This window comes from Ochotona princeps, chromosome 16 (assembly GCF_030435755.1).
Source record: "Ochotona princeps isolate mOchPri1 chromosome 16, mOchPri1.hap1, whole genome shotgun sequence".
NCBI lineage: Eukaryota > Metazoa > Chordata > Mammalia > Lagomorpha > Ochotonidae > Ochotona > Ochotona princeps.
This window is the reverse complement of record NC_080847.1, coordinates 54793602-54820786: the sequence shown is the minus strand read 5'-3', so window position 1 is coordinate 54820786 and position 27185 is coordinate 54793602. Positions and strand designations below refer to the sequence as shown.

General features: G+C 55.2%; 2 protein-coding genes across 4 annotated transcripts; both read left to right on the top strand.

The window, feature by feature from the left end:
- The first annotated feature begins 1433 nt into the window (after positions 1-1433).
- Positions 1434-14789, top strand: SLC6A16 (solute carrier family 6 member 16). 2 transcript variants are annotated; one of them, XM_058674373.1, is made up of 12 exons: positions 1434-1440; positions 2987-3477; positions 3835-3992; positions 4159-4285; positions 4458-4633; positions 4839-4949; positions 5076-5317; positions 12266-12452; positions 12740-12803; positions 13188-13347; positions 14148-14310; positions 14517-14789. In XM_058674373.1, the coding sequence occupies exons 1-12, from the start codon at positions 1436-1438 to the stop codon at positions 14775-14777; spliced, it is 2145 nt and encodes a 714-aa protein (XP_058530356.1). In that variant the 5' UTR covers positions 1434-1435; the 3' UTR covers positions 14778-14789. The 2 variants fall into 2 exon arrangements, with proteins under 2 accessions (XP_058530356.1, XP_058530355.1); XM_058674372.1 differs by having other exon boundaries at positions 12602-12803.
- Positions 14790-16551: 1762 nt separating this feature from the next.
- Positions 16552-26147, top strand: LOC101530732 (orphan sodium- and chloride-dependent neurotransmitter transporter NTT5). 2 transcript variants are annotated; one of them, XM_058674446.1, is made up of 12 exons: positions 16552-16575; positions 20505-20901; positions 21215-21372; positions 21484-21607; positions 21760-21935; positions 22089-22199; positions 22334-22575; positions 23289-23475; positions 23774-23975; positions 24426-24585; positions 25578-25740; positions 25855-26147. In XM_058674446.1, exons 2-12 carry the CDS (start codon positions 20526-20528, stop codon positions 26092-26094), a joined length of 2139 nt encoding a protein of 712 aa, XP_058530429.1. In that variant the 5' UTR covers positions 16552-16575; positions 20505-20525; the 3' UTR covers positions 26095-26147. The 2 variants fall into 2 exon arrangements, with proteins under 2 accessions (XP_058530429.1, XP_058530430.1); XM_058674447.1 differs by having other exon boundaries at positions 25658-25740; positions 25855-25997.
- Positions 26148-27185: the final 1038 nt, after the last annotated feature.

Genomic DNA, 27185 nt, shown 5'->3' with positions numbered 1-27185 from the left:
GAGAGAAGGAGAGACAGAGAGGAAGATCTTCCGTCTGATGATTCACTCCTCAAGTGACTGCAGTGGCTGGGGCTGAGTCACTCCAAAGCCAGGAACCAGGAACTTGCTCCAGGTCTCCCATGTGGGCACAGGGCCCCAAGGCTTTGGGCCGTCCTCGACTGCTTTCCCAGGCCACAGGCAGGGAGTTGGATAGGAAGTGAAGCTGCGGGGATTAGAACCGGCGCCCAAGGCCAGGACGTTAGCCACCAGGCTACTGCACAGGGTCCCTGGTGTTTTCTCATTGCACCACTTTGGGTATGCTGAGCAGGTGGTTTTTGTGAAATACAACAAAATTGTGAGGCCTTTCTTTGCTCACAATTTGTGAATAAACCATGTATCTACCATATTCATACCAATTTTTCAAGTGGTTAAAGGCTAATAACATTTTTTTCAACCTCCAAATAGAAATGGAATGCTTGGAAACCAACCATCATGTTGATACCTGTCACCGTTTTTTTCTAAGGCAAATTTGCAGAGAGAAGGAGAAACAGAAAAATCTAGTTCACTCCCCACAGTAACTGAAGCTCAGTAGATCCTAAGCTAGGAGCCTGGAGCCTCTTCTGACTCTCTGTTGTAGGTGCAGGGGCCCAAGAAGTTGGATTATCTTCCATTGCTTTCCCAGGCCATTAGCAGGGAGCTGTATCAGAAGTGGAGCATCTGGGGCTTGAACTGGTACCATAGGAGTCATCGGAGGACATGTAATCTATGCCATGACGCTGGCACCTCCAAAAAAAGATAAGAAAGTTTTTAGAGATTTGTATGTATTTTTATTGCAAAGGCAGATAAATAGAGAGGAGATACAGGTAGAAAGCTCTTCTGTCACAAATGACCAGAGCTGAGCCGATCCAAAGCCAGGTTCCAGGAACTTCTTCCTGGTCTCCCATGCAGATGCAGGGACTCAAGGTTTTGGGCCGTCGTTGACTGCTTTCCCAGGCCACAGGCAGGGAGTTGGGTGGAGAGCAGGGCTGCCGGGGCACGAACTGGTGCCCATATGGGATACCAGTGCACTGTTGAGCCACAGCACCAGCCCCTCAACCTTTTCTTACTTTTCATTTTTAAGTGTTTGGAGAACTAAAGTAGAGATTTGAAGCTTAGTTTTGTGTTTTTACCTGTCATGGATTATAAGCATCTTCCTGACCTGCTGAAGACTCTTGGGCAGCTGTGTCTGGCTGCGTGTTTCCCATGACCTGCTCTGTGCGACTGCCCGGTGTCTGTGGGTTCAGCAGCTCCCTCCCCTCTGGAAAATCCACCTAGACCCTTTCCCTCTTCTCTTTCCCAAACCCCTTTTTTTTCTTTCTTTTTCAGCATGTTTCTTGTACCTTCTTTTGCAGTGCAGTTGAAGAGCTGGGGAAAGGCGAGGGTGGCTGGAACAGAGTGGAGGAGAGCGGCCGCAGGCATGAGGTAGCACCACCCACTGACGTCTGCCAAGGACAGAGCAAGTGGTGGAGCAGACAGGGCTGGCACACTGGGCTCGTGGAGGTGGGTGGGGTGGAGCAGACAGGGCTGGCACACTGGGCACGAGGAGGTGGGTGGGGTGGAGCGGACAGGGCTGGCACACTGGGCACACTGGGCATGTGGAGGTGGGTGGGGTGGAGCGGATAGGCTGGCACACTGGGCACGTGGAGGTGGGTGGGGTGGAGTGGACAGGGCTGGCACACTGGGCACATGGAGGTGGGTGGGGTGGAGCGGATAGGCTGGCACACTGGGCATGTGGAGGTGGGTGGGGTGGAGCGGATAGGCTGGCACACTGGGCACGTGGAGGTGGGTGGGGTGGAGTGGACAGGGCTGGCACACTGGGCACATGGAGGTGGGTGGGGTGGAGCAGACAGGCTGGCACACTGGGCACGTGGAGGTGGGTGGGGTGGAGCGGACAGGCTGGCACACTGGGCATGTGGAGGTGGGTGGGGTGGAGCGGACAGGCTGGCACACTGGGCACACTGGGCATGTGGAGGTGGGTGGGGTGGAGCGGACAGGCTGGCACACTGGGCACGTGGAGATGGGTGGGATGGAGTGGACAGGGCTGGCACACTGGGCACGTGGAGGTGGGTGGGGTGGAGCGGACAAGGCTGGCACACTGGGCACGTGGAGGTGGGTGGGATGGAGTGGACAGGGCTGGCACACTGGGCACGTGGAGGTGGGTGGGTGTAGAGAGTGGGGTCAGGACTGCTGTTCTGTACAGGGAGGCAGGGAAGGATTTCTGGTCAGCAAGGATTTGAGCAGAACCCTGAGTGATCAATAATTGAGAAAACTCAGAGAATTAAAACAACTTTCCTGGGATTGTATGACAGATTTACTACTCAGTCAGTCTCTGACGTAGATGCTGGTACTAAATGGTGCCTGCCTCCACAGGGACCCCTCTCGGTGGTTGGGGTTCTGAGAGCACCTCCCCGCACCCCTGCTGCCATGTGCAGGCCTTGTCTGCCTTTATCCCTGGCTCTTTTTTTAAAAAAAAATTAAAGATTTATTTTATTTTTATTGCAAAGTCAGATATACAGAGAGGAGGAGAGACAGAGAGAAAGATCTTCCGCCCAACGATTCATTCCCCAAGTGACCACAATAGCTGGTGCTGTGTCAAGCCTAAGCCAGGAACCAGGAACCTCTTCCGGGTCTCCCATGTGGGCACAGGGTCCCAAGGCTTTGGGCCGTCCTCGACTGCTTTCCCAGGCCACAGGCAGGGAGCTGGATGGGAAGTGGAACTGCCGGAATTAGAACCGGTGCCCATATGGGATCCTGGCACATTCAAGGCGAGGACTTTGGCCGCTAGGCCACTGCACGGGTATCCCTGGCTCTTGCTTGAACACATTTCTAGGCAGAACGTTGGAAAGATGTGTGTGGGCGTGCTTTGATGTCAGTGGTGGCTAGAGTCTAGTTGCAGGTTAGCTTTCAGGAGGAACTTGGTCGCAGTTTGTTATAAAACCCGAGCTGTGCATGTGTTGGTGTCCTCCAGCTCGCTTCCAGAAGGTGAGCCCCACCTGGGAGAAGCTGCACGGGTTCCCGTGGTCTGGCCTGAGATGACATCGGAGGCACGAGAGGTGGAGCACGTGGTGTCCAAATCCTCCTCGATCGAGACGAAGCTCTCTGAGGGCTTCAGAGGAATCCTGGGCTGGGAGGATGAGGGCGCGGCAGCCCCTGTCTCCGAGGCCCAGGCGACAGCAGCCCGGGCCGCCAGGGCTCAGGTCTGGGAGGCCCATGCCTCAGAGGCCAAGGGCAGGACTGGCTACCCGAAGCACGTGTCTGAGTTACGCATGAGAAGTTCCTCATTGCTTAAGCAAATCTTCTCCAACGAGGAGTTCCTGGTGGATGAGGAAGAAGGGAGCAAGGCACTGACTCGCCCGGTCTGGTCTGGCAAGGTGGAATACATCCTGGCCCAGTTGGGCTACAACTTGAAGCCATCCAACATGTGGTGGTTCGTCAGCTTGTGGCTCCACTGTGGAGGCTGTAAGTCGGGGACCAGGAAACCAGGGGCCGTAGGCAGCAGGCGGGACAGAGACCCATCCGCATTGGAAACTCCAGTGGCTTTGAGAGATGCCGCCTGTGAGCAGAGTGGGGAGCCCCAACCCCTGGAGTGTGGCGGGTGGGCAGCGCGAGGCAGCTGAGCGTGAATGTGGTGGGACCAGAGGGCCGGCTCTGAGGGGAGGAGAGGCTGCGTGGGGGTGTTGGGGTCTTGTGGGTGGCAGAATCCTGCGACGGTGAGGAATTTGGAAGCAGGTAAATGCTGGTGCTTTGGAACCTCATGTCTCCCTGGGTGCCGAGGCACTCCAGGTGCTGAGAGCGCCCACTGCACCTTGCCCGCAGGGAGCTTCCTCCTCATCTACATCCTCTTGCTGTTCCTGGTCGGCATTCCCCTGCTCCTGCTGGAGCTGGCCGCTGGCCAGCGGCTGCGCCTGAGCAGCATGGCTTTGTGGAAGGTCGTCAGCCCCTGGAGCAGTGGTGTGGGCTACAGCAGCTTTATGGTGAGGTGTGCACAGCTGCCCAGGCCCGTCTTGCATCCCCTCCGGTCCACTGTGCTGGAACAGAGGCCGCGCCTTCACCTGCCCAGATAGAATTCCGTCAGTTTCCCCAACCCTCGGTCCAGTCCCCCACTGCTTCCTGTCCCTGAACCTCTTCCCTGCTCCCCAGGTGTGCTTCTTCTCCAGCATGTACTTGAATGTGGTCAATGCCTGGTTCCTCTTCTATTTGAGCCAGTCCATCCAATCTCCTGCCCCATGGGAGAAATGTCCCTTACTCAAGAATGCCAGCGACTTTGGTAAAGAGGAGAGAGGGAAAACAGGACTGGAAAGGAAGTGTGGAAGAAGGGAGAGCAGCAAGGAGCGCTGGGCAGAGGGAGACAGAGGGAAGAAAGGAGTGGGGGTGGAGAGAAGAAAGCGGGGGCAGGGCCTCCCCGTCCAGCAGGCACGTCCAAAGCCAGGTTCCCTCAGATCCTGCGTGTGCGCGGACAACGCCCTTCATGTACTTCTGGTACCAGCAAACCTTGAAGGCCTCCGACAGATTTGAGGATGGAGGGCCTCCGGTCCGCAGTCTGACCCTGCCCCTCTTCGTAGCCTGGTGTCTTGTTGGGACTTTTGTATCCAATGGAATCAAGTCCATGGGAAAGGTGAGCCAACCTGACACTCTCGGGCACTTGAGCCTCTTACTTTGCTGCCACTGGGGCTCCAACTTCTGTGGTCCACGGTCCCCCGGCTGCCCTCACGGGAGCCATGAGCCCTGCACCAAACCGCCTGCCCACGCTTGCTGCCGGCGTGGCCCCAGGGCTGGCCCCTCCTGGCCAGGCTGCTCTCAGTGCCCCACTGTCCATTCAGGTCATGTATGTCCTGATACCACTCCCTTACTTCATGATCGTGTGTTTCCTCTTCTGGAGTCTGCTGCTGGATGGGGCGACGTACGGCCTTGAGTATCTGGTGGTTGCCAAGGTGAGGGCTGGCTTCTTCATCCTGCTTTTCCCGTTTCTTCTCACACTTCCCCCTCCTCCCCTTCCTAGCTGGCTGTAGTCCCTGTCCTCCTTTACAGCCCGGTCTCACTCTACTCCCCCCTTCTAGGTGTCATCCATCTACAACATCCGGGTGTGGTCCTTGACAGGGTGCCAAGTGCTGTTTAACCTGGGCCTGGGCTTTGGTCCCGTTGCCTCTTTAGCCTCGCACATGGACCCGTCCAACAACTGTCTCTCGGATGCTTTTGTCATAGCAGTGATCAACCTGTTCACCATGCTCATCACCATGCCTTTCATCTTCTCTGTCCTGGGCTTCCGGGCCACAGTTCTCACCTACCGCTGCAATGAGAAGTAAGGACAGCCCCGGAGGACCCAGCCAGAGGGCCAGCACCCCCAGTGCCCTAGATAGCTGCTGAGGGCCCAGCCAGAGGGCCAGCACCCCCAGTGCCCTAGACAGCCGCTGAGGGCCCAGCCAGAGGGCCAGCACCCCCAGTGCCCTAGACAGCCGCTGAGAGCCCAGCCAGAGGGCCAGCACCCCCCAGTGCCCTAGACAGCCGCTGAGGGCCCAGCCAGAGGGCCAGCACCCCCCAGTGCCCTAGACAGCCGCTGAGGGCCCAGCCAGAGGGCCAGCACCCCCCAGTGGCCTAGATAGCCGCTGAGGGCCCAGCCAGAGGGCCAGCACCCCCCAGTGGCCTAGACAGCCGCTGAGGGCCCAGTACATCAGCTCCACCCAGTGGCCTAGACAGCCGCTGAGGGCCCAGTACATCAGCTCCACCCAGGTACCTGAACCTTTCAGGTTCTGCAAAGACTTACTTGTGCTAATCTTCACCTCACTGCACTCAGAATTTCTACTGTTCCAGGAGATAGAGTATAGCTGGCTTTGTCTATAAAAAACAAAACAAGCTGGTATTTAATCATTACTATAAAATACCAACAATAAAACAAAAAACCAAGAGCTATTAGCCAGAGGCATTGCCTAGGAATATGGCCACCTGGAGTTGCCAGGAGTCTCGGGAACTTGTGTTCGTCTGGTCTTGCTCCTGGCATTCTGAGCTAAGAAATGGCACAGCTCTGCCCTGAGCCCCTGCTGTGGTCGCTTATCCCGGCAAGCCCTCATGCCAGCCACAAATGCAGATTTCTCTGCCTTTCTTTGGCTCGAAGGCTGTGAAGGACCGTCTGGCTCACCCAGTCCACGGCGGTGTTAGTTGCAACCAGCACCTTCCGCTCATCTCTCCTAGCTACTAGGTTTATCCACAGTTGTGCCAGACAGCCAAGGGGATGGCCAAGGCAGTCTAGAACACCTACAGGTGCGTGTCCGCCCTAGCACATGGACTGCAGGTACTGTGGCCCCAGCTGTTCACAGAGGGACCTGCGGCCCTCTGCTGTCCTGAGCCAGCTGCTTGGGGCTGGCCTTGCCATGTCGTCCACAGCCCTCTGCCAGCCCTAGAAATCCTCCAGCTCAGAGGCTGACACACTGACATGGCCATGTAAGAAATGTCACACATCACAAAGGCATAGAGGACCGTGCCCAAAGGTTGGGAAAATGGCAAGGTGGGGTGGGCCACCGCCTGCAAGACCAGGCCCCGGGTGCATCGGTGCAGGTTCTGGCTGTTCACCTGGGAGGTGCCGCAGATGGCCTCAGGAGTGGCCCTGGAGTCTCTGTTGGCTGGCATTTTGTTTGGTTGTCCCCCGTCACTTTCCCAGCCCACAAGCAGGGGGCCACAAGGGAAGTGCAGCAGCCGGGACACGAACTGGTGCCTATATGGGATCCCAACACATACAAGGCGAGGACTTGAGTCACCAGGCTACTGCACTGAGCCCAGGCATGACTTTCAAAACTTTAAAATTTAAATTTAAAATCAGACATTGACACTTGACCAGTGTATATTTTTATGAGAGTCTGTGGTGCTTTGATATGTATATTGTGTAATGATTAAATTAGGATGCTTAACCACTTATCGGCTAAAATATTTGTAATTTCTTTGGGATAAGAGTATCCAGTCTTATAGTTATTTTGAAATATGTAATGTGTGGCCTGGTGTGGTAGCCTAGCAGCTAAAGTCCTCGCCTTGTATGTATTGCAGTCCCATATGGGTGCTGGATCTAATCCCAGCAGCCCTGCTTTCCACCTGGCTCTCTGCTTGTGGCCTGAGAAGGCAGGCTAGGATGGTACAAAGCCTTGGGACCCTGCACCCATGTGGGAGACCCGGAAGAAGCTCCTGGCTCCTGGCTTCAGATCAGCTGAGCTCCCGCCATTATGGCAGCTTGGGGAATGAATCATCAGATGGAAGATCTTCCTCTCTGTCTCTCCTCCTCTCTGTATATCTGACTTTGCAATAAAAATAAAATAAATCTTTTATACAATAATATTAACTATATTCACTCTATTATGTAAAAGAATTTTATTATTGGCCCTGCATGGTGGCCTAGTGGCTAAAGTCCTTGCCTTGAACGCACCAGGATCCCATGTAGGAGCTGGTTCTAATCCCAGCAGCTCCACTTCCCATCCAGCTCGCTGCTTGTGGCCTGGGAAACCGGTCGAAGATGGCCCAAGGCCTTGGGACCCTGCACCCACGTGGGAGACCCAGAAAAGAGGTTCCAGGTTCCCGGCTTCAGATTGGCGCAGCACTGGCCGTTGTGGTCACTTGGGGAGTGGATCATCAGATGGAAGAACATCCTCTCTGTCTCTCCTCCTCTCTGTATATCTGACTTTGCAATAAAAATGAAATAAATTTTTAAAAAATGATGTTATGTCAGAATTTATTTCTCCTGTATAACTGTGATTCTGTGCCTACTGGCTGTTTTCCCCATGAAAATCCTCTCTGCCGGGCCTGGCGGCGTGGCCTAACGGCTAAAGTCCTCGCCTTGAAAGCCCCGGGATCCCATATGGGCGCTGGTTCTAATCCCGGCAGCTCCTCTCTGTCCTCCTCTCTGTATATCTGACTTTGTAATAAAAAATAATAAATCTTTAAAAAAGAAAATCCTCTGTGCCAGAAAGGCTTGTGGGAAGCTCAGACCCAGCCTTGCGTCTCTCAGGGAGAGAGGACAGGAATTAGACCCCAGCTGAGCAGGAGTGATGGTGTCCCCAGGAACAGAGGCTGCTGAGCCTGGGAGGGCTTTCCCCCCGCTGGTGCCACAGCCATTAGCATTCTTCTAGAAGAAATGCAAGTGTCTGGTGCACTGTGTGCAGGAGTTCTCGGGCTGAGATCCAGGTGCCTGCAGACACACACCTGCAAATGCTCACGTCCTGTCGGCCTGTAACTCCTCATATCTGTAACATTCTCTGCATTGCTTCTTTTACACACTTTCAGCCACTATAATGAAATCTGCCTCATCAGTCCCCTCTTGTGTAAACCCAGCTACATGAATTTTTGCTCTCTTTATGTCCCATAGTTTCCACAGGCTTTCTTCATTAGTTTTTCTTTTTAAAGATTTATTTTTATTGCAAAGTCAGGTATACAGAGAGAAGGAGAGACAAGGAGGAAGATCTTCCATCTGATGATCCACTCCCCAAGAAGCTGCAACGGCCAGTGCAGCGCCGATCCGAAGCCAGGAGCCAGGAACCTCTTTTCTGAGTCTCCCACACGGGTGCAGGGTCCCAAGGCTTTGGGCCGTCCTCGACTGCTTTCCCAGGCCACAAGCAGGGAGCTGGAAGGGAAGCAGGGTCACTGAGATCCTGGAGCATGCAAGGCAGGGACTTCAGCTGCTACGCTATTGTGCCGGACCCTTGTTTATTCTTTATTTATCTTGAGCTGGTCTCCTCTTGAAGCTGTACATAGTATTTACTAGTTTATTCACTATATGTTTAGTCCCCAAAGTTTCCTTCTTTTTGTTTTAAATGTCTTTGTTCAGCTGCTTTTGATTTGGTATATTTTTCTGATTTTGTTACCCAGTTTATGTGTTTCATTATTTACCAAGCTTTTTGTCGGAGCAACTTTTTAGTTTGCACCAGATTATTTGTGAAATAATGTATTCTGTGAACACTGTGATGCTGCTCTGGTTAGCTTGGCATCGGGCTCTTGGCCGTTGGCGCCTGCCCAATTCTTGGCAGCAAGTGATGGGAGAAATGCTGGGGACTGGGGGGCTTCCCAGGACTCCAGCCCTGTCTCTGGATGTAGTGTGGCAGAACTCGGCTTGAATTCTGCTGTTGAGGCTGCTTGTAGGTGCATACGTGGCAGTAGAGGCCAGCTGTGGGTTTGTGTGTGGTGGTAAGGGAGTAGAGTCAGTGGCATCACAGCCACAGGGACCTGTGAGGCTGGCACCCCAGTTAGGCCATTCATGCGGGAAGGGCAGCTGTGGGGTGGCTATGTGCTCCTTTGCTGGAGTGTGTAGCGAGGAGCCCAGGCAGTTTGTAGACATGCTTGCAGTGGCTTTGGGGCAGCAAACCGGGGTGGCTTCCTGGAGGAAAGAGGATGGCTGTGTCCTTGGAGAAAGTAGTGGCCGCCAGGGGGAGCTCCTGAGTCAGAGAGTGTGCCAGGGTAGCTCTGGGAGGGTGCAGGGCTGGGCACCAGGTGAGGCTCCAGAGAAAGCCACTGTTGCCATGGCAGCAGCTGGCATCCTGTGCAGCTGGGACCCTGAGTTAGCTTGTTGCAGTACTGAAGTGTCTGTGGCAAAAGCCATAAGGAAGGCCACTGTGTTTTGTTGAGTTTTTTAAGCCATCCTGTTCGTAGGCATTTGACTCGTTTCCGGGCAGACTGCCCCTGCCCCCAGGTCTGCGTGGACACGTGGAGGCTGTGTCTCGGTGGATACCCAGGAGAGGGGTGTCTGTTTATTTTACGGTTAACTTGATGAGGATTTTATGTGTGTGTGTGTATGTATTTTAATCAGTTACACCTTCCTGCTGGTAAGGTGGGAGAGTTCCAGTGGCCTGCAGCTGGGTCCTGGCTCATCTGGACAGTGCCACTGCAGACCGGGGCTGCCACGGCATACACGGACACAGCCAATGCTGGGGCTGTGAGGTCACGTGGTAGCACTGCTTCTACTTGTGAGGAACCCCCACTGTTTCCCACTGGGGCCGTGTTAGATTGCCTTCCCTGTGACCCTGTGTGCCACTTCCCCGCCCTCAGCACTGGCTGCCATTGGTCTTTCGGGTGATAACTGCCACAGGAGAAGGTATTTGATTACAGTTTTAATGCACATTTATTTTTTTCACATACCTGTGAGTCATATGCATTTATCTTTCAAAAAATACCTATTTAGATTCATTATTCACTTTTAAAAAAGACTTATTTATCTTTATTGCAAAGTCAGGTATACAGAGAGGAGGAGAGACAGAGAGGATGTTTTTCTGTCTGATGATTCACTCCCCAAATGACCACAACGGCCGGTGCTGTGTCAAGCCTAAGCCAGGAGCTCATCCGAGTCTCTTCTGGGTCTCCCACACAGGTACAGGGTCCCAAGGCTTTGGGCCGTCCTCAACTGCCTTCCCAGACGACAAGCAAGAAGCTGGATGGGAAGTGAGGCCACCAGGATTAGAACCGGTGCCCATATGGGATCCTGGCACATTCAAGGCGAAGACTTTAGCTGCTAGGCTACCACGCCAGGCTCCATTGTTTTAAGTTTATCTTTTTCAAAAGTTGGGTATTTTTTGATTGAAAGGCAAAATGGGGCCCTGTATGATGGCTCTACTGGCTAATCCTCTGACTGAATGTGCCAGCATTCCATAGTTCATGTCCCACCCGTTCTACTTCCCGTCTAGCTCCTTGGTAATGTACCTGGGAGAGCAGTCGAGGATGGCCCAAAGCCTTGGGACCCTGTGCCCGTGTGGGAGACCCGGGAGAAGCTCCTGGTTTTCTTGGAATGAGTCCAGCTCTGCCCTTTGTGTACATGTGGGGAAAGAACCTGTGGATACAAGATCTCCCTTTGTCTCTCCTTCTCTCTGTAACTGCCTTCCCAATAAAAGTAAATCAGTCGGTTTTTTAAAAATATTCATTTATTCATTAATTACATTGTATTACATGACACAATTTCATAGGTACTGGGATTTCCCCCCCTTCACCCCAAACCCTTCCCCCATGGTGAATTCCTTCACCTTGATGCATAACCACAGCTCAAGTACCGTTGAGATTCCCTAATTAAATGCTCACACCATACAGAGTCCAGCATCCCACTTGTCCAGTTTAAGTCGTTTTTTTTTTTTTTAAGATTTATTCATTTTTATTGGAAAGCCGGATATACAGAGAGGAGGAGAGACAGAGAGGAAGATCTTCCGTCCGGTGATTCACTCCCCAAGTGAGCCGCAACGGCCGGTGCTGCGCCGATCCGAAGCTGGGAACCTGGAACCTCTTCCGCGTCTCCCACATGGGTGCAGGGTCCCAAATCTTTGGGCCGTCCTCTCCTGCTTTCCCAGGCCACAAGCAGGGAGCTGGATGGGAAGTGGAGCTGCCGGGATTAGAACCAGCGCCCATATGGGATCCCGGGGCTTTCAAGGCGAGGACTTTAGCCGTTAGGCCACGCTGCTGGGCCCCTAAATCAGTCGTTTTAAAAAAGGATTCATATTGTGTATTTGAAAGGAAGAATCACAAAGAGGGAGACTGATCTTCCATCTGCTGGTAACTTTGCCAGCAGCCAGGGCCGGGCCAGGCTGAAGGCCGGAGCCAGGGTGTGCTGTGTGGGAGCCAGCTTCCACTGCTTTAGCAGGGAGCATCAGCTAGGAGTCCGGGTGGAAGCAGGGCTGCTGGGACTCACACCAGTGCCTTGGCATGGCATGCTCGTGCCCTAGGCATCAACTTGACTCCCTGTGCCACCCTGCCTGTCCCAATGAGCTGAAATTTGTTTTGTTTGTTTGTTTTTGAGCTGAAATTCTTAAGGGTTTATAGACATTAGTAACGTGCAGAATGATGGTAGGAGTGGGGTTGCCGGGGGCCAGGGGGCCCTGCGACTATTAAATATGGCTGTTCCTGGGATGGGCAGCAGGTTATCAGAGAGAATGCTGGGTGGTCAGCTGGGCAAGGGTCGCAACGTGCAAGGCACAGCTCCTCGGGAGTGTCCTGCACTCATTACTTCAGGTCACCTGCGCTCCCTGGCGCCCTGCAAGGTGACACTGCGGAGTCTCAGAAAGGTCAGGGGAAGACAGAGGTGGTGAGTGGGAGACCCCGTCTCCCCGTGAGGGTTCCTGCAGTCAGACATGCCCGGGCTCACGCAGGCTAGTTCACATCCCTGAAAGAAGAACCTTCTAGGTCTGTCCTTGGGCGCTGCCCCAGGTGGGTCATGGACATCCTGCCTCTGGAGGGGAGGCTGGATGGACAGGTCATCTCCTAAGTGACCCTGCAATTCTGTTGGCTTTCCTCTCGCTGCCAGGAATGTTGAAATGCTGATGGATCTGGTGGCCGCGGGGCAGCTACCCCGAGAGGCGCAGCCCCCCACGTACCTGCAGGGGAACCCCAGCGCTGGCTACAGCACCTGGCTTGAGGGCCTTCCCCAGGTCCTCAAGCAGCAGGTCCACAGCAAGGTGCCACAGTGCAGCCTCAAGGAACATTTTCTGAAGGTCAGTGAGGAGCTGCAGGCAAGGGGCTGCAAAGCTTGCCGTCCTTGTAGCGCCCCCTTGTGGTGAGGCCTGAGCAGGGCTGGCGTGTTGGGGCTGGAAGGAGCGTCAGGGCTAAGGACGCCTTCCCCACTGCCCTCTCGGTCCTGCAGTTTGAGGACGGCAGGGGCTTCGTGTTCCTGGCGTTCATAGAGGCCATGTCGTTCCTCCCCGGGTCTACCTTGTGGTCCATCCTGTTCTTCGTGATGCTGCTGGTCCTGACGCTGAGCACCATGGCCGGGTTCCTGCAGGGGCTCATGATGCCGCTCCAGGATGTCTTCTGTCTCCTCAGGAGACACAAGAAGCTCTTTGCAGGTACCTGTGAGGACTCCCGCTGAGCTCTGCGATTTCCAGGAGCGCTTGTCACCTGGCTTAGCCTCCAACCCTGTTGCCTGGCCTGTCCTGCCCTCTGACCCCATCGCCTAGCCTGGCCTCTAACCCTGTCACCTAGGCTGGCGTGCCCTCTGACCCTGTCGCCTGGCCTGGCCTGCCCTCTGACCCCATCGCCTGGCCTGCCCTCTGTCACCTGGCCTGGCCTGGCCTCTGACCCTGTCGCCTGGCCTGGCCTCTAACCCTGTCACCTAGGCTGGCGTGCCCTCTGACCCTGTCGCCTGGCCTGGCCTCTGTCACCTGGCCTGGCCTCTGTCACCTGGCCTGGCCTGGCCTCTGACCTTGACCATGACCCGCCGCCTCTTGCAGTCTCCATCTCGTTGCTCATGTTCCTGTGCAGCCTCTTCTTCATCCGCCCCCCAGGGGTCTACTTCATCACCCTGATGAACAACTACTGGATAATCGTGCCCATCATCATCATCGTCATGTGTGAGAACATGACCGTAGTGTGGGCGTACGGGGCCAAGAGGTAAAGCGCTCGGCCAGGCGGCCCACGGCCGGGTCTGGAGGGACGGCTCCTGTTCCCTGTCGAGGTCTTTCCTCCCCCCACTAAAGTGACGTGGTGATCTTTCATCTCCTCTGGGACATCTATGTTTCATTCTGCACGTGTGCCGGGCGCTGTTGCGTTGCTAAGAGTAGCATTGGATGAACAGCAGCGCCCTGGTCTACAGCGTGCTTACATTGTCCCGGCAGTGAGAGACTGTAAACACGTTAACAGAAGTGACGGGGGCGGGTAATGTGAAGGTAGGTAAGGACGTCCGAGAGGGGCTGTGTGTGCGCGTGCTGATGTGGGGAGGACTTCGTCACGTGACCTGCAGGACACGGAGGCGGAGCCGAGTCTGAGGTGGGAGGGCCCGGGGAGCCAGGGCAGCTGTTCTAGAGCAGAACCCACGCAGATCCAGGCTGGCCAGCGCGCCCCGTACACCTGCTGCAAGGAGGCTGGGTGTGTGACCCTGAGGGACTAGCTGGGCTCTCGGAGGGTTTGGTCAGATATATCGGCCTGTGTTGTTTACTGGGAGTACCGAGTCTAGAAGAGTCCCTGGCACAGTGTAACTATTCTTGCATTCATGAGCTCAATGAAAGTGACCTGGCCCTTATCCTAAGGGCACCGGGGCTACATGAAGGTTGGAAAATGTTCCTGGATTGTAGAAGATAAGAGACAATAAGGTTTGGAGTGAAACAGATGGCTCGAGGGCAGTCCAGTGTGGCCCTGCCCTAGATGCCCGGCCCTGAGGGGCCTTCCAGCCTCTCACTGCCCGCTCTCTGCAGGTTCCTTGCCGATGTCAGGGTCCTGGTGGGCCACCCTGTCTCCCCCGTCTACTCCTGGCTGTGGTGCAGTCTCTGTCCAGTCATGCTGCTGCTGATGTTTGTGACCACGGTGTTTTTTCTTGCCACAAAGAACTTCAGCTACACGGCCTGGAACTCGAGCAGTGTGAGCCCTCCTCCGCAACCCCCCAGAGCCCCGGGACGCTGTGGCAGGCGGAGCCCAGTGTTTTCAAGTCCGCTCTTGCCTGAAGAGCCTGCTCGTCTGGCTCTCTGGCTCCCTGGGCACTTTGTCAACTCTGCCCACCTTTCCCCGCCACCACTCCCTTCTCCCTGGCACGTGGATATTCTAAACCCATCTCTCACCCTCTGCAGTCCAGAGAGGAGCTGCGTTGGTACCCGTCGTGGGCCCGCGCCCTGATGATCCTCCTCTGGCTCCTGGTCATCGGGCCCATCCCTGCACACCTTGTGTACAGCCTCCTCTATGACATCCGCTTCCGGGCTGAGATGCAGGGCCAGCGGACCGGCGCTCCCAGTGCACTGCTCCTGGGGAGCCAGATCATGCCCAGGCCAGAGGCCTCCAGGGAGGAATACCTACAGGGTGGTCAAACAGAGGCTGCCCAGCCTGTCGCCTGACCCCTGGCTCTGTTCTCACAACACTTTTCTTTCCGTCAGCTTCCAAACCTTGGGCTCCCTGGGTCCGAATCACTTCCATTCCCAAGGGCAGTGGCAAGAGGAATCTGGCTCGGAAGTCCCCTCCTGGGATTTGCTGCTGTCCCACTGCCACTCTGTGTACCTCGATGCAAAGGACACACGACACAGGCTGATATACCTCCCGGGATGGGGCTGGACCAGGAACTGCACTGCTGGTCAATAAATGAGTCCACGGCAACCCCAAGGCTGAGTGGGAAGATCTTTTTTTAATTATTCTTTTATAGATCCCATAAGGCTGCTGTTCTTTCTAGAACCCCAAGTCTAGCCCTGAGTTCCTGCCCTGCCGTGCCCTGGCAGGTGTGAGAGCTGGATTGCTAGAACTGCCATATCGCGGGACTAACTGCTAGAGAGGGGAGAGGGGAGAGCGGGCTCCCCCGCACCCCCAGCACTCCTGCTGTGCCACAGTGGCCGTGTCTGTGGGTCCAATGCTGCGTCGTGGATTGTGTGCCCTTGTCAGTCAGTGCTGAGCAAGCTGGGGGAACAAGCTGGGGGAACAAGCTGGTGACGTGGCTGAACCCAGCAGGGCTCTCGCAGGAGCTTCGTAAGAAACACCAATGGCGTCACAGTTCAACCAGCACATTATTTCTTGGAACTTGTGAGGAGGGGAGGGGTTGGCGCCATGAATGGGCTGAAGTAGTTCCCCAAAGACGATGGGTCTGCTTGGGGGACCAGTCAGCGGATGGTGAGGATGGGCCCCGGAAGTAGAGGTGGTTGAAATTCCCAGAGATCCAGAGACGGGGGATGCTGAGAGAGAAGAGGAAGTTTCTCTGACGAGGACAAGAAACCCGAGGGAAGGGAAATCGCAGGGGTGTCCCAAATCTGTGCAATTGAAGCTTGAAGACCAGCCAGCCGGAGGGGGCGCGACCCCCACGTCACCCACGTCACCCATTGGTTCCCGCACGCTTGCCGCCCCGTCCCCATCACCGGCTCGCCTTGCACTCGCGCCGCGGAGTCGGTTAAGGTGGGGATGGGAGGGACGTGGGGGAGGGTCTGCGTCTTCAGCTGGACCCTCCTCGCTGCCCTTTGGGTCTCCCAGGTCCAGCTGGGAGTGGAGCCAGTGGGAGGGGATGGGCAAGTGGGGGAGGTGGGAGGGAGATCTGGAGGGGCCTTGATGTCACGCGCAGCTTTTCTGTCCGCAGACCGCTAGGTGAGTGTCCGCTGGCCAGTCGCAGGACTGTTGGGAAAGATCCCGCGAGCAGGAGGAGGACCCGCTCTGGTTGTATGTATTCTCCGTAAACGCTGCAGCGCCTCGGGTGGTCCCGAGTCGGGTTTGCCAGCGCCTTCCTCCCGGACTGTCTGGCCAAGTTAGGTGACTTCCCAGCCACCTTCACATGTGACACAGAGCCGTGGCCGTCAGCAGTGTCCGTGAACAGACCTGGGGGAAGCGGGACTCCCGCAGCCAGGCAAGGCTACAGCCTGGTAGGGAGTGCGACCTCTGTCTTCTAGCTCTTGAATTTTAGAAATTTCCAAAATTTGCAAAAGAGGAGCACAGTTAACTGCTGAACTCATCACCAGTGACCGTTCATGATCCTTCGAGCCTCCGTCCTTCCTCCCCCGCTTTTGAAGCTAATCCCATATTTATCATTAAATCTGTAGATATGTCAGGGTTCCAGTAAGAGAACCCCTTTAAAAACAACTGTAAAGCTGTTATTGGACTGAGAACACACAGCAGTAACCATCTACCGCCATCAGCTTCATCCGTTTAAAACAGCTTATTGAGGTATAATTCACATAGCCCAAAAGGTACTCAAAGGTATAATTTTTTTGTTAAAGATTTATTATTTTTCTTGCAAAGGCAGTTGTGCAGTGAGCAGGACAGAAAGAAAGCTCTCCTACCCACTGGTTCACTCCCCAAATAGCCACGATGGCTGGAGAATTCACTCATGTTAATACGTATGTTCCTGCTTTCCTTTCTTTTGGTTGCTGACTGATGTATTTGCCGGCTCACTCCGCAGAGACCTGCCATAGCCAGGGCCGGGCTGCAGCCTGGGACCACGACTCCCTCTGGGTCTGCGACTCCCTCTGGGACCTCGACTCCCTCTGGGTCTGCCACTTGGGCCATCGCCTACTTCCCAGGAACCTAGATCAGAAGTTAAGGCAGCGCTCCCTCCCAGGCGTGCTCATCCAGTTTTTCGGCATCCCAAGTGGTGCCTTCACCCACTGCGCAGCACCTGCCCCAAATGTCTCTTTAAAAAAAAAATTGTTTGAATCAGCATCCAAATACAATTCATATGTTACAACCCATTGATATAGCTCTTATCCTCCCCTCCCACTTTGCAATGTATTTGCTGATAAAACTGTTGGTACAGAATTTTCAGCACCTAGCTTTTGCTGATGACTGATGATCTGCTGTGATGCCATGTAACATAGCCTGGCCCCTGTATTTGTAACAAATGGATCATTAAGGTGATAAGTTGATCGGACAACAACCTGTCCTGAGCTCGGTGCAAGCAGGCGAGCAGCATCCCAGGAGGGAGCAGGACCTGCTGTGCCACGAGGGAGTCATCTTCCTCATTGTTGTGACACCCCCCCACTTTTTTCTTTTTGCTTATCTATATTATTTGCCTCACTGCTAGAACAGTGACTGCTAAGCGGGAATTTGATGTCTATTTATTAATAAGAGGTCGTGGACGATGCAAATCTGGAAAAAATAAAACTGCATGGATGTCAGGGGTTTTGTTTTTTTTTTGTCACCAAAAATAAACTGCTCTTTGAATTCGATTTTCTGTAAACCTTTTGAGTGTCCTCCTTCTGTTCTGACATCAGAGCTCTGAGACCTGATGGGCCTGCGTCCCCTGGCCAGCAGCTGGTGGTGGCAAAGCCCAGCTCCCGGTGCCTGCCAGCTGCTGGCGGGGCACGGACGTTCCTCAGGGCCCACCTTCCTCCGTGTCCCCGTCACTCTCGCCTCTGTAGCTGCCATTCTGTCCCCTCCCTGCCCCTGGATGTCTCTCTCCCTTCTTAGAAGGATGTAGGAATTAGCTCCCGCCCCCAGGTAACTTAAGATGATCTTCCCATCCCAGTATCAGAATGTAACCATGTTGACAAGTTCCTTTCCTTCCTAAAGTAACATCCACAGTGGCTACTTTTTTGTCCCAAGGGAATGCGTTGTTCTGTCAACTGTATGTGTTACAATTATCTTCCACTGTATGCCTTGTCTGGTCACTCAGTTAACGTATTTTTTTTAAGACTTATTTACTTATTTGAAAGAGTTAGAGGGAGAGACCCACAGAAAGCTTCCATGGGCTGCTTTCCCCCTGTTGGGGCAGGACTGGACCGGCAGAAGTCAGGAGCCGGGAGCTTCCCCACAATGTTGCCAAGGGCCCACACAGCTTTTCCCAGGTGCCTTAGCAGGGAGTTGGGTCCCAGTTTGGTGCCCCAGTCCAGAGCAGTAGCCTAGTGGCTCAAGTCCTCACTTTGCCTGCGCCAAAATCCCATGTGGGATTGTGTTCTGGCAGCTCCACTTCCCTTCCAGCTCCCTGCTTGTGGCCTGGGAGAACAGTCAAAGATGACCCAAAGCCTTGGGACGCTGCACCAGTGTGGGAGACCCAGAAGAAGCTCCTGGCTCCTGGCTTTGGGTTGGTGCAGCTCTGGCCATTGGGGCCACTTGGGGAGTTAATGAACAGATAGAGGATCTTTGTCTCTCATTCTCTCTCTGTAAATCTGACTTTCCAATACAAACAAATAAATCTTAGGAAGGAGAAGTCTGGTGGGCATATGGGATGCTGGCTCCCCAGGCGGTAGCACTACACCACCACGCCAGCTCCCAGGTAACTTTGATATAGGTTCCTATTTTTCATTTTGACTCATTTGTTGAACTTCACCTGTATCGTTAGTACCTTTAAAAATTATATTTCAGGAAGCTCTGCCTACCTCAAGCCATACAGATATTGTCTTAGGTTCTTTGGTTAAAAAAAAAATTACTTTACCTTTCTTGTTTAGAACTATAATTTGTTCTGGATAACAGGTTTCTGTTCTGTGTGGACTGCCCATTGCTAGGGCAACTTGATTGAAAAGATTGTCCTTGCTCTGCAGCTGCACATGCCGGGTTTGTTACGAGTCAGGCATTCGTGTGTGTGTACATTTTCAAACCCTCCCAGAGGAAGCCAGTGGAATGATTTGTGAGAATGCAAATGTATTATGATCCCAGTGTGGTGGCCAGGTGCCAGCTGAGCGCTTGGTATGTGCCAACCTGGTTATGAATGTGCCATCATTTAAACGCACGTAGCCACGCGTGAACGTGGGCCACCATACTGGTCTGTGTGTTTTTGCTCCAGTGATTGTTTTTTAACCAAAAAAAAAAAAAAAAAAAAAAAGCACCTTTGTTTTTTCAGTCTTCAAAGAAATTTTTTTCCAAAATAATCATGATTAACTTACAAAAAATGTCTTCAAAGCACTTCCACTTAACGGATCTAAACATTAAAAAGTTACAAAAAAATCAATCCCAATTGTGCTGTTGCCATCCTAAGACTGCACGGAGCCAGAGGAAACCCAGGAAACCCGCTCAACTTCCGGCCCTTCTCCCTGCACCAGCATTGTTACATTATTTCCATTTAGCAAAATTTGATCTAATTTAGTGATTCTTCTTCCTTCTGGTGTGATTTCAAATTTAGTGACATCTTCCAACATCATATATCGAAAAAGTCACCAAGGCCTAGAAGCATGCCGGCGACTCATCACTCCTCATCACAATGTGGATTCTAGAGCTACACGTTGATTTTTTAGAGGTTTATTTATTTATTTATTATCTGTTTTTATTGGAAAGTCAGATTTACAGAGAGAAGGAGAGACAGAAAGATATTCCATCCTCTGGTTCACTCCCCAAGTGGCTGCAAGGGCCGGAGCTGAGCCAGTCCGAAGCCAGGAGCCTGGAACCTCTTCCAGGTCTCCCACACGGGTGCAGGGTCCCAAGGCTTTGGGCCGTCCTCGACTGCTTTCCCAGGCCACAAGCAGGGAGCTGGATGGGAAGTGGAGCTGGCGGGATTAGAACCGGTGCCCATGTGGACTCCTGGCGTGTGCAAGGTGAGGACTCTAGCCACTAGGCTGCCGTGCTGAGCCTATGCATTTACCCAGCAGCTCCGGCAGCAGCATGTGGGGCAGCTTGGCTGCAGCGTTCGCCACCGTGGTGATGCTGGAAGGGGCAGCCACCCCATTCCTCTCTGTACATCTTTGCACCAGCGGCCTGTTTGCCTCATGTCTGTAACTTCCCATCAGCCGGCACGGGGTTTTCTTCTTTATCAAGATTATCATAGCCATTTCCACAACATCCCCACTGTGATCCCAGTGGGAATCTAAAGTGAATCCCTGGATGAATCTGAACTGGCACTGCTGCACTTCCGGTTTATGAATAGAGCACAACCCTTTATTTATTGAGGTTTTAAAATTTTTTCTCACAAATATAGCTACACTTTGTGGCTTGATTTTGTTTTAGTCTGTGTATGAAGGTTTTGTTCTATTTTGTTCTATTTGGTTGTTGTTGTTAAAAATGACTGTGAGGCAGTTTGTACCCTGCGGTTGTAACTCACACAGTATTGCCTTTTATTTTCCAGAGGTAGGAATATTCCCTCCCGGGGTGGGGGCGCTGCTGTTTCACCGTGGTCCTCTCAGGTTGGGGTGGGGGCGTGTATGTGACAAGCAATGTCTGTCCTCCAGCTTGTAGACCTGCGCGCCGGGATGTCAACCACAGCCAGCCCGGACGCTGAGATGCCGCCCCAGCCCAGCAAGGCCCAGGCCGTGGCACCCGCGAGCCTGGCGCCTCCGTGCTCCGCATCTCTTTCTGCTACCTTCGTGCCTCCCCTGAACGTGCGGGCCAAGCTGCTGCCCCTGGAGAAGCTGTCCGTGACCCCAGAAAGGGACAGCCTGTCATCCTACATCTGGTCTGAGAACAGTGAGGAGGTGATCAGGTCCGCAGAAAAGCCCCTGGAGGAAGCCCACCTCGACCGACCCTCCTGGGCCAATAAAATGGAGTACCTGCTGGCCCAGGTGGGCTTCTCGGTGGGGCTGGGCACCATCTGGCGCTTCCCTTACCTGTGTTTCCACAACGGACGTGGTAAGCCGAGTGTCAGACTTACAGACCCCTGAGGGGAGGAGGAAGATGCTGAGGCCCTGCCTGCAGCCACTAGGGACCGTTTGATAGAAACCGAGACAGCACTTGGATCCTGACGGGGCCTGGAGCTAGCTGCCCACACACCCCGCTTCTTGGGAGGAAAGAGCAGGCCGAGGGACACTCAGTCTCCTGGGGTGGGGGGCAACAAGGCACGGAGGCACGCTGAGGCAGGTGAGCCTGCTGTTTGGGCCCTGAGGGAGGCTGCTGGTCGGGCAGTGAGCGTCCCATGGGGATGGGTCCTCAACCTTCCCCACAGGGAGCTTCCTCATCATATACCTGCCCATGCTGTTCCTGCTCGGGGTGCCGCTCCTCTTCCTGGAGATGGCCACTGGCCAGAGGCTGCGCCAGGGCAGCGTCGGCGTGTGGAAGGGCATCAGCCCTTGGATTGGCGGTGTGGGATACGCCAGCATCATGGTGAGGTGCCCTGGGTTGCCCGGCCCTGTCCTCTGACACCCCCGGCCCCCCAGCCAGCCCCAGCAGTTCCACCCTGCTCGGCCAGCCCCTGGAGTCCTTGCTGGCCCTCAGGTCTGCATCATCGTGGGGCTCTACAACAGCATGCTCATGGCGTGGAGTCTCTTCTACTTCCTGCAGTCCTTCCAGAATCCGCTGCCCTGGCAGCTGTGCCCCATGGTGAATAGCAGCAAAGCAGGTGAGAGGGCGAGGGGCAGGAGGAGGCCTAAGAAAGGAAATGGGGTAGATGGGAAAATGGGGCCGGCGGGGGGGGGGGGGCTGGGGGTTCTGGAAGGACGGGGTGGCAGCTGCGCTTGCAGCCCCCCAAGGCCAGTGTCCCCACCTAACCAGATCCGGAATGTGCCCAGACCACCTCCACCATTTACTTCTGGTACCGGAAAATGCTGAATGCGTCTGACGAGATCCAGCCCGATGGCCTGCCAGTCCTGCATCTCAGCATGTCGCTCTTCCTGACCTGGGCCATCGTCTGCATCTCCATGATCAGAGGGCTCCGGTCCACGGGGAAGGTGAGCCGCCAGCCCGCTCGTCTGCACGGGCTCTGCCCCATCCGGGGCCCCCCAGGAATCTCCTACCGCGGGTGTGGGTAGGACCCCAATGTGTTGCTCCTGTAGTGGTCTTTAACTCACGGGCCTTTGCCACACCACACCCTCGCCACGTAGATGCTGTACGTGTCGGTCTCCCTCTCCTACGTCATCCTCTTCTGCCTCCTCATCCGGAGCCTGCTGCTGGAAGGCTCACAGTACGGTCTCCAGCGTTTGCTCAACGCTGAGGTGAGGCGGCCTCATCCCTTGGTCCTCTCCTGTCAATGGGACCATCGGTCCGTCCTCAGCTTGTCTCCCAGCCCCGGCAGGGTTCACCTGTCTCCTATCTCGGTCCCATTGGCAAGGTACTTCCCTCCTTCCAGGCAAAAGCCCTGTACTCCATGGAGGTGTGGCGCCGGGCCGGGAACCAGCTGTTCCTGTCCACGGGCCCCGGCTTCGGCATCTTCACCGCCATCAGCTCCTACGTCCCTCGGTCCAACAACTGTGTCGGTGACGCCTTCTTTGTGGCTCTTCTCAACCTGGCCGCGTCCCTGACCACCACGGTGGTCGTGTTTGCCATCTTGGGCCACCTGGCCACCGTGAACACCAGCAAGTGTTATGTGAAGTGAGTCAGGCCTTCCATCCGGGGATGCTGACCAAGTCCTCCTACAAGAGTGTCGCACACAGGGTCTCAACCAGCGCCTGTGGTCCCCACCCCCAGAAGCCATTCCTCAGAGGGGTTAGGTGCTCACGGGAGAGAGAGAATTAACATGGATGTGAACCTAGCATTTTAAAAAGTGGGCAGCACCACAGTACTGTTCTGTGGCTCACTGATCAGCGATTTGAACAACTTGCCATGGGAAGAAACTAGAATTCAGTGACCTGAGTAAGAACTTTTAGAAGTTAATCCTGTGGAGGGGGGCGTGGGATAAGGTCCAGAGGGAGTTCTAAGCAGGAAGTGCTGAGGTGCGAGAGAGCGAGCCTGTGGCACAGTGGAGGAGGTCCGATCCCGCAGCATGGCGGGGGAACAGAGGGTGAAGCAAACTGGAGGGCAGGAAGTCGTTGGGGGGACCAGTGCGGGAAGAGCCTGCAAAGCTTTCACGGCGCTCTGCACAGGTCCAGCAGCAAAGCCCCAGGGAGCCTCTGAGAGCCATTTCTGCCAAACCCTTCCAGCTCCCCCGCCTCCCAGAGACCCTTGCAATTATTAAAGCAGATGGCAGAGGTCTACTTCCGGAGAGACCTTGACCAGGCTGGGGATGTGCTCGGGCATCTAGAGCATCAAGGAGAAGCTCTTGGGAGGCCCTGAATGCTTGCACCTGCTCCCGCCCCCGCCCCCAGGAACGCCCAAACAGTGGTGGAGCTGGTGGCTGCTGGGACCCTGCCCCCAGAGGCCCTGCCGCCCAAGTATCTGGAACAGAATCCCAGCTACAACTACGAGAAGTGGATCGAGGCCCTCCCCAGAAATATCAGAACTAAGGTCTTCCAACACGTGATCCATTGCAGCTTGCCTCAGGCATTCAGTGACGTAAGTAAGGGTGGAGACAGAGACCCCGGGATGCCCTAAAGCACCCTGCCCCAGCCGCCCAGTGAGCCAGGCACCTGGACCGGCGTTGGTCTGCGATCCTCCTCGCACCTCGGCAACTGTGGCCAAGGCTCATGGTTACCGGTTTCAGATGAAGTAGCTCGGGCAGGAAGTACCAAAGCCCAGCTGCTGTGCGAAGGGGTCACCCCTGCCTGAAGGCCCCAGTGGCCAGCAGCAGGGCCTCAGACCACTTCCTGGGGCAGGGCAGCTCAGAGTGGCCCCCTCTGCCCCTGGCTCCTAGGTGATGGAGGGTCCAGGCGTGGCCTTCGTGTCATTTACCGACCTCATCTCTGAGTTTACCGGCCCCACCTTCTGGGCCATGATCATCTTCCTGATGCTGGTCAACATGGGGCTGAGCAGCATGCTGGGGCTCATGCAGGGGGTCATCACCCCGCTGCAGGACACCTTCAGCAGCCTCAGGAAGCACACCAATCTGCTGACAGGTGCGCCAGCTGCCCGTCCCTCCCCCCAGCAGGGGTGCTCACAGGCACCCCACCCCTGCAGGCCAGCCCCTCCCCTCCCCCCCAGCAGGGGTGCTCACAGGCACCCCACCCCTGCAGGCCAGCCTCTCCCATCTCCAGCAGGGGTGCTCACAGGCCTGTCCCTCCCTCCCCCCCCAGCTGGGGTGCTCACAGGCGCCCCACCCCTGCAGGCCAGCCTCTCCCCTCTCCAGCAGGGGTGCTCACAGGCCTGTCCCTCCCTCCCCTCCCAAGCAGGGGTGCTCACAGGCCTGTCCCTCCCCTCCCCCCCAGTTGGGGTGCTCACAGGCCTGTCCCTCCCTCCCCCCCCAGCAGGGGTGCTCACAGATGCCCTGCCCTGTAGGCCCTACCCTAGCTGGGCAGAGTGAGCACTCCCGCCGGGGGTCTGACCGCCGGTGACCCGGTCTCCTTCAGTGGGGGTCTGTCTGCCCATGTTCCTGGGGAGCCTCATCTTCACAAGGCCCTCGGGCAGCTACCTGGTGAACCTGCTGGACGATTACTGGGCCTCGCTGCCCCTCTTCTTCATCGTCATCGTGGAGAATGTCGCCATAGCCTGGGTCTACGGGGCCAGGAGGTGACGGCCAGCCCGGAGGGTGCCCACTGTGCACATGGAGTGTAGGGGTGGTGCTCCCCAGGGAGCATGGGCGCTTGGCTGGGTCTGTCTGCTCTCCCTGCCGGATCTCTGACCCCAGTGGCCTAGAAGGTGGTGAAGGGTGGACCAGTTCCTAGGGAATAGAGCAAGGAATCCAGGGTCAAGTGTGAGGGTTATGTGGCCCTCTGAAGCCTGCAGCCCCTTGCCCCGGCAGGGGTTCCTAGACCAGCAGCAACTGGCATCAACAGGTCTCCTAAACCCCACCCCGGTCCCTCAATCTGCATCAACATTTTAGTAAGACCCAGGGGAGGGGGCTGTGCCAACACCCTGAAGCCCTGGGTAATCCCAGGTGGCAGCCCTTGCAGGCGCGCGTGCATCCTGGCATCAGAGTGCCAGGACATACCCTGCTCACTCCCACGTGCTGCTTGGGCTGCCTGGGTGCTGGCAGGTCCCACGCTGAGCACCAGCCACTCTGAGATGGGTGGCCTTCAGAGTCCAGGCCTAGGTGTGACGGCTCGGTTGGCTAATCCTCTCCTTGCAAGTGCCAGCATCCCATCTGGGTGCCAGTTCGTGTCCTGGCTGCTTCACTTCCCATCCAGCTCTCTGATGTGGCCTGGGAAAGCACTGGAAGAGGGCCCAAAGCCTTGGGACCCTGCACCTGTGTGGGAGACCCAGAGGAAGCTCCTGGCTCCTGGCTCCTGGCTTTGGATCAGCTCCTTTCCGCCCACTGCAGCCACTTGGGGAGTGAACCAGCAGATGGAAGATCTGTCACTCTGTCTCTCCTTCTGTCTGTAAATCTCCCTCTCCAATGATAATAATAATTATAAAATCCTAGGACTGAGGTAGAGACAAAACTGAAATGGCACAAGGGAGGGGCAGTGAACTGGTAGGCGGAGGGGCCCTCCCCGTGCTGGGTTTGGGCAGACTTCGGCCCACTAAGGGTCTCCCCCAGACCCCACTGCCCTTCCTCCCAGGTTCCTGGCCGATGTCATTGTCATGCTGGGCCGGGCCCTGTCGCCCGTGTACCACTGGCTGTGGTGCTGTGTGTCTCCAGTGGTGCTGCTCATCCTGTTCGTGACCACGTTGATCCATTTGAGTGTGAAACCCACCAGCTACATGGCCTGGGACTCTGGCATCGTGAGGCCCCCCCCACGGGCCGCCCCGGGGGCGGGGGCTGCATCTCCCTGTGTCCCCCCACAGCCTTCCAGCTGGAGAGAATCAGGGTGCCCTAAACTCCTCCCTCCTCCACAGTCAAATGAGGTGAAGCGAGAGTACCCACAGTGGGCCAATGAGCTGCTCGTGGCTCTGATCGTCATGGCCATCCTGCCCGTCCCTGCCTACTTCCTGTGCGTCCTCATCAAAACGGCCTTCAAGACCCACTCGAGCAGCGCGATCATCTTCAGACCCAAAGCCGTCGAGGACTCGCCGAGGCCTCACTCATGGATTAAGAAGAGACAAATCCCAAAGATGGGTAAAAATGTGGATAAGTAACCGGCGAATAATAATAACAATAATAAAGATTTGGTTCACTTGGCATCACCTCAGTAACTTTTCAAAGTGGAATTTTCTGACCAATAACTAGACATCGGAGGAGTTCATGACACCTGCTTTATAACCGAGCTCTGGTTGGGGATGTGGTGGGGCTCTCGGTGTTTGGAGGACTAACAGGAAGTTCCCCCTCATCGAACCCATAGCAGTGGTGAGATTTGGCTTCTGGCTTTTGGTGGATGGTAACTCCGCTTTCCGAGACTGCATTCCCCAGAAACAGGCCTGTGCTCAGCTGGTCCCTCCACCAGCAGGACAGAAGTGGTCCTGGCAAATAACCCAGCGTTAATATAGATAGGTAGGGGCCCAGCGCAGTAGCCTAGCAGCTAAACTCCTCACCTTGCGTACACCAGGATTCCATATGGGTGCCAGTTCTAATCCTGGTGGCCTCACTTCCCATTCAGTTCTCTGCTTGTGGCCTGGGAAAGCAGTTGAGGACGGTCCAAAGCCTTGGGACCCTGCACCTGTGTGGGAGACCTGGAAGAAGTCCCTGGCTCCAGGCTTCGGACAGGCGCAGAACCGATTGTTGCAGTCACTTGGGGAATGAATCATTTGAGGGAAGATCTTCCTCTCTGTCTCTCCTCCTCTCTGTATATCTGACTTTCCAATAAAAATAAATAAATCTTTTTTAAAAAAGGAAAAACAATTTGGCTGAGGTTGTGGAGTGCTGCTTTCTGTGGTGCTGACAGCCCACGTAGGTACTGGTCGGTTCGTGTCCCAGCTGCTCCACTTCGGGTCCACCTCCTGGCTAACACACTGAGAAAACAGTGAAAGATGGCCCCACATGGACGAAAAGAGGCAAAGAGGAAGCTGCTGGCCTGACTTTGACCTGGCCCAGCTCTGGCCATTATAGCCTTTGGGAGAGTGAATTAGCCGATGGAAGACCCCTCTCTCTCTAATTCTGCCTTTCCAATAAATAACACAGATCTATCTTTTAAGATTCATTTTTATTGGAAAGGCAGAATTAGAGAGAGAAGGAGAGACAGAAAGATCTTCCATCTACTGGTTCACTCCCCAAGTGGCTGCAGTGGGCGGAA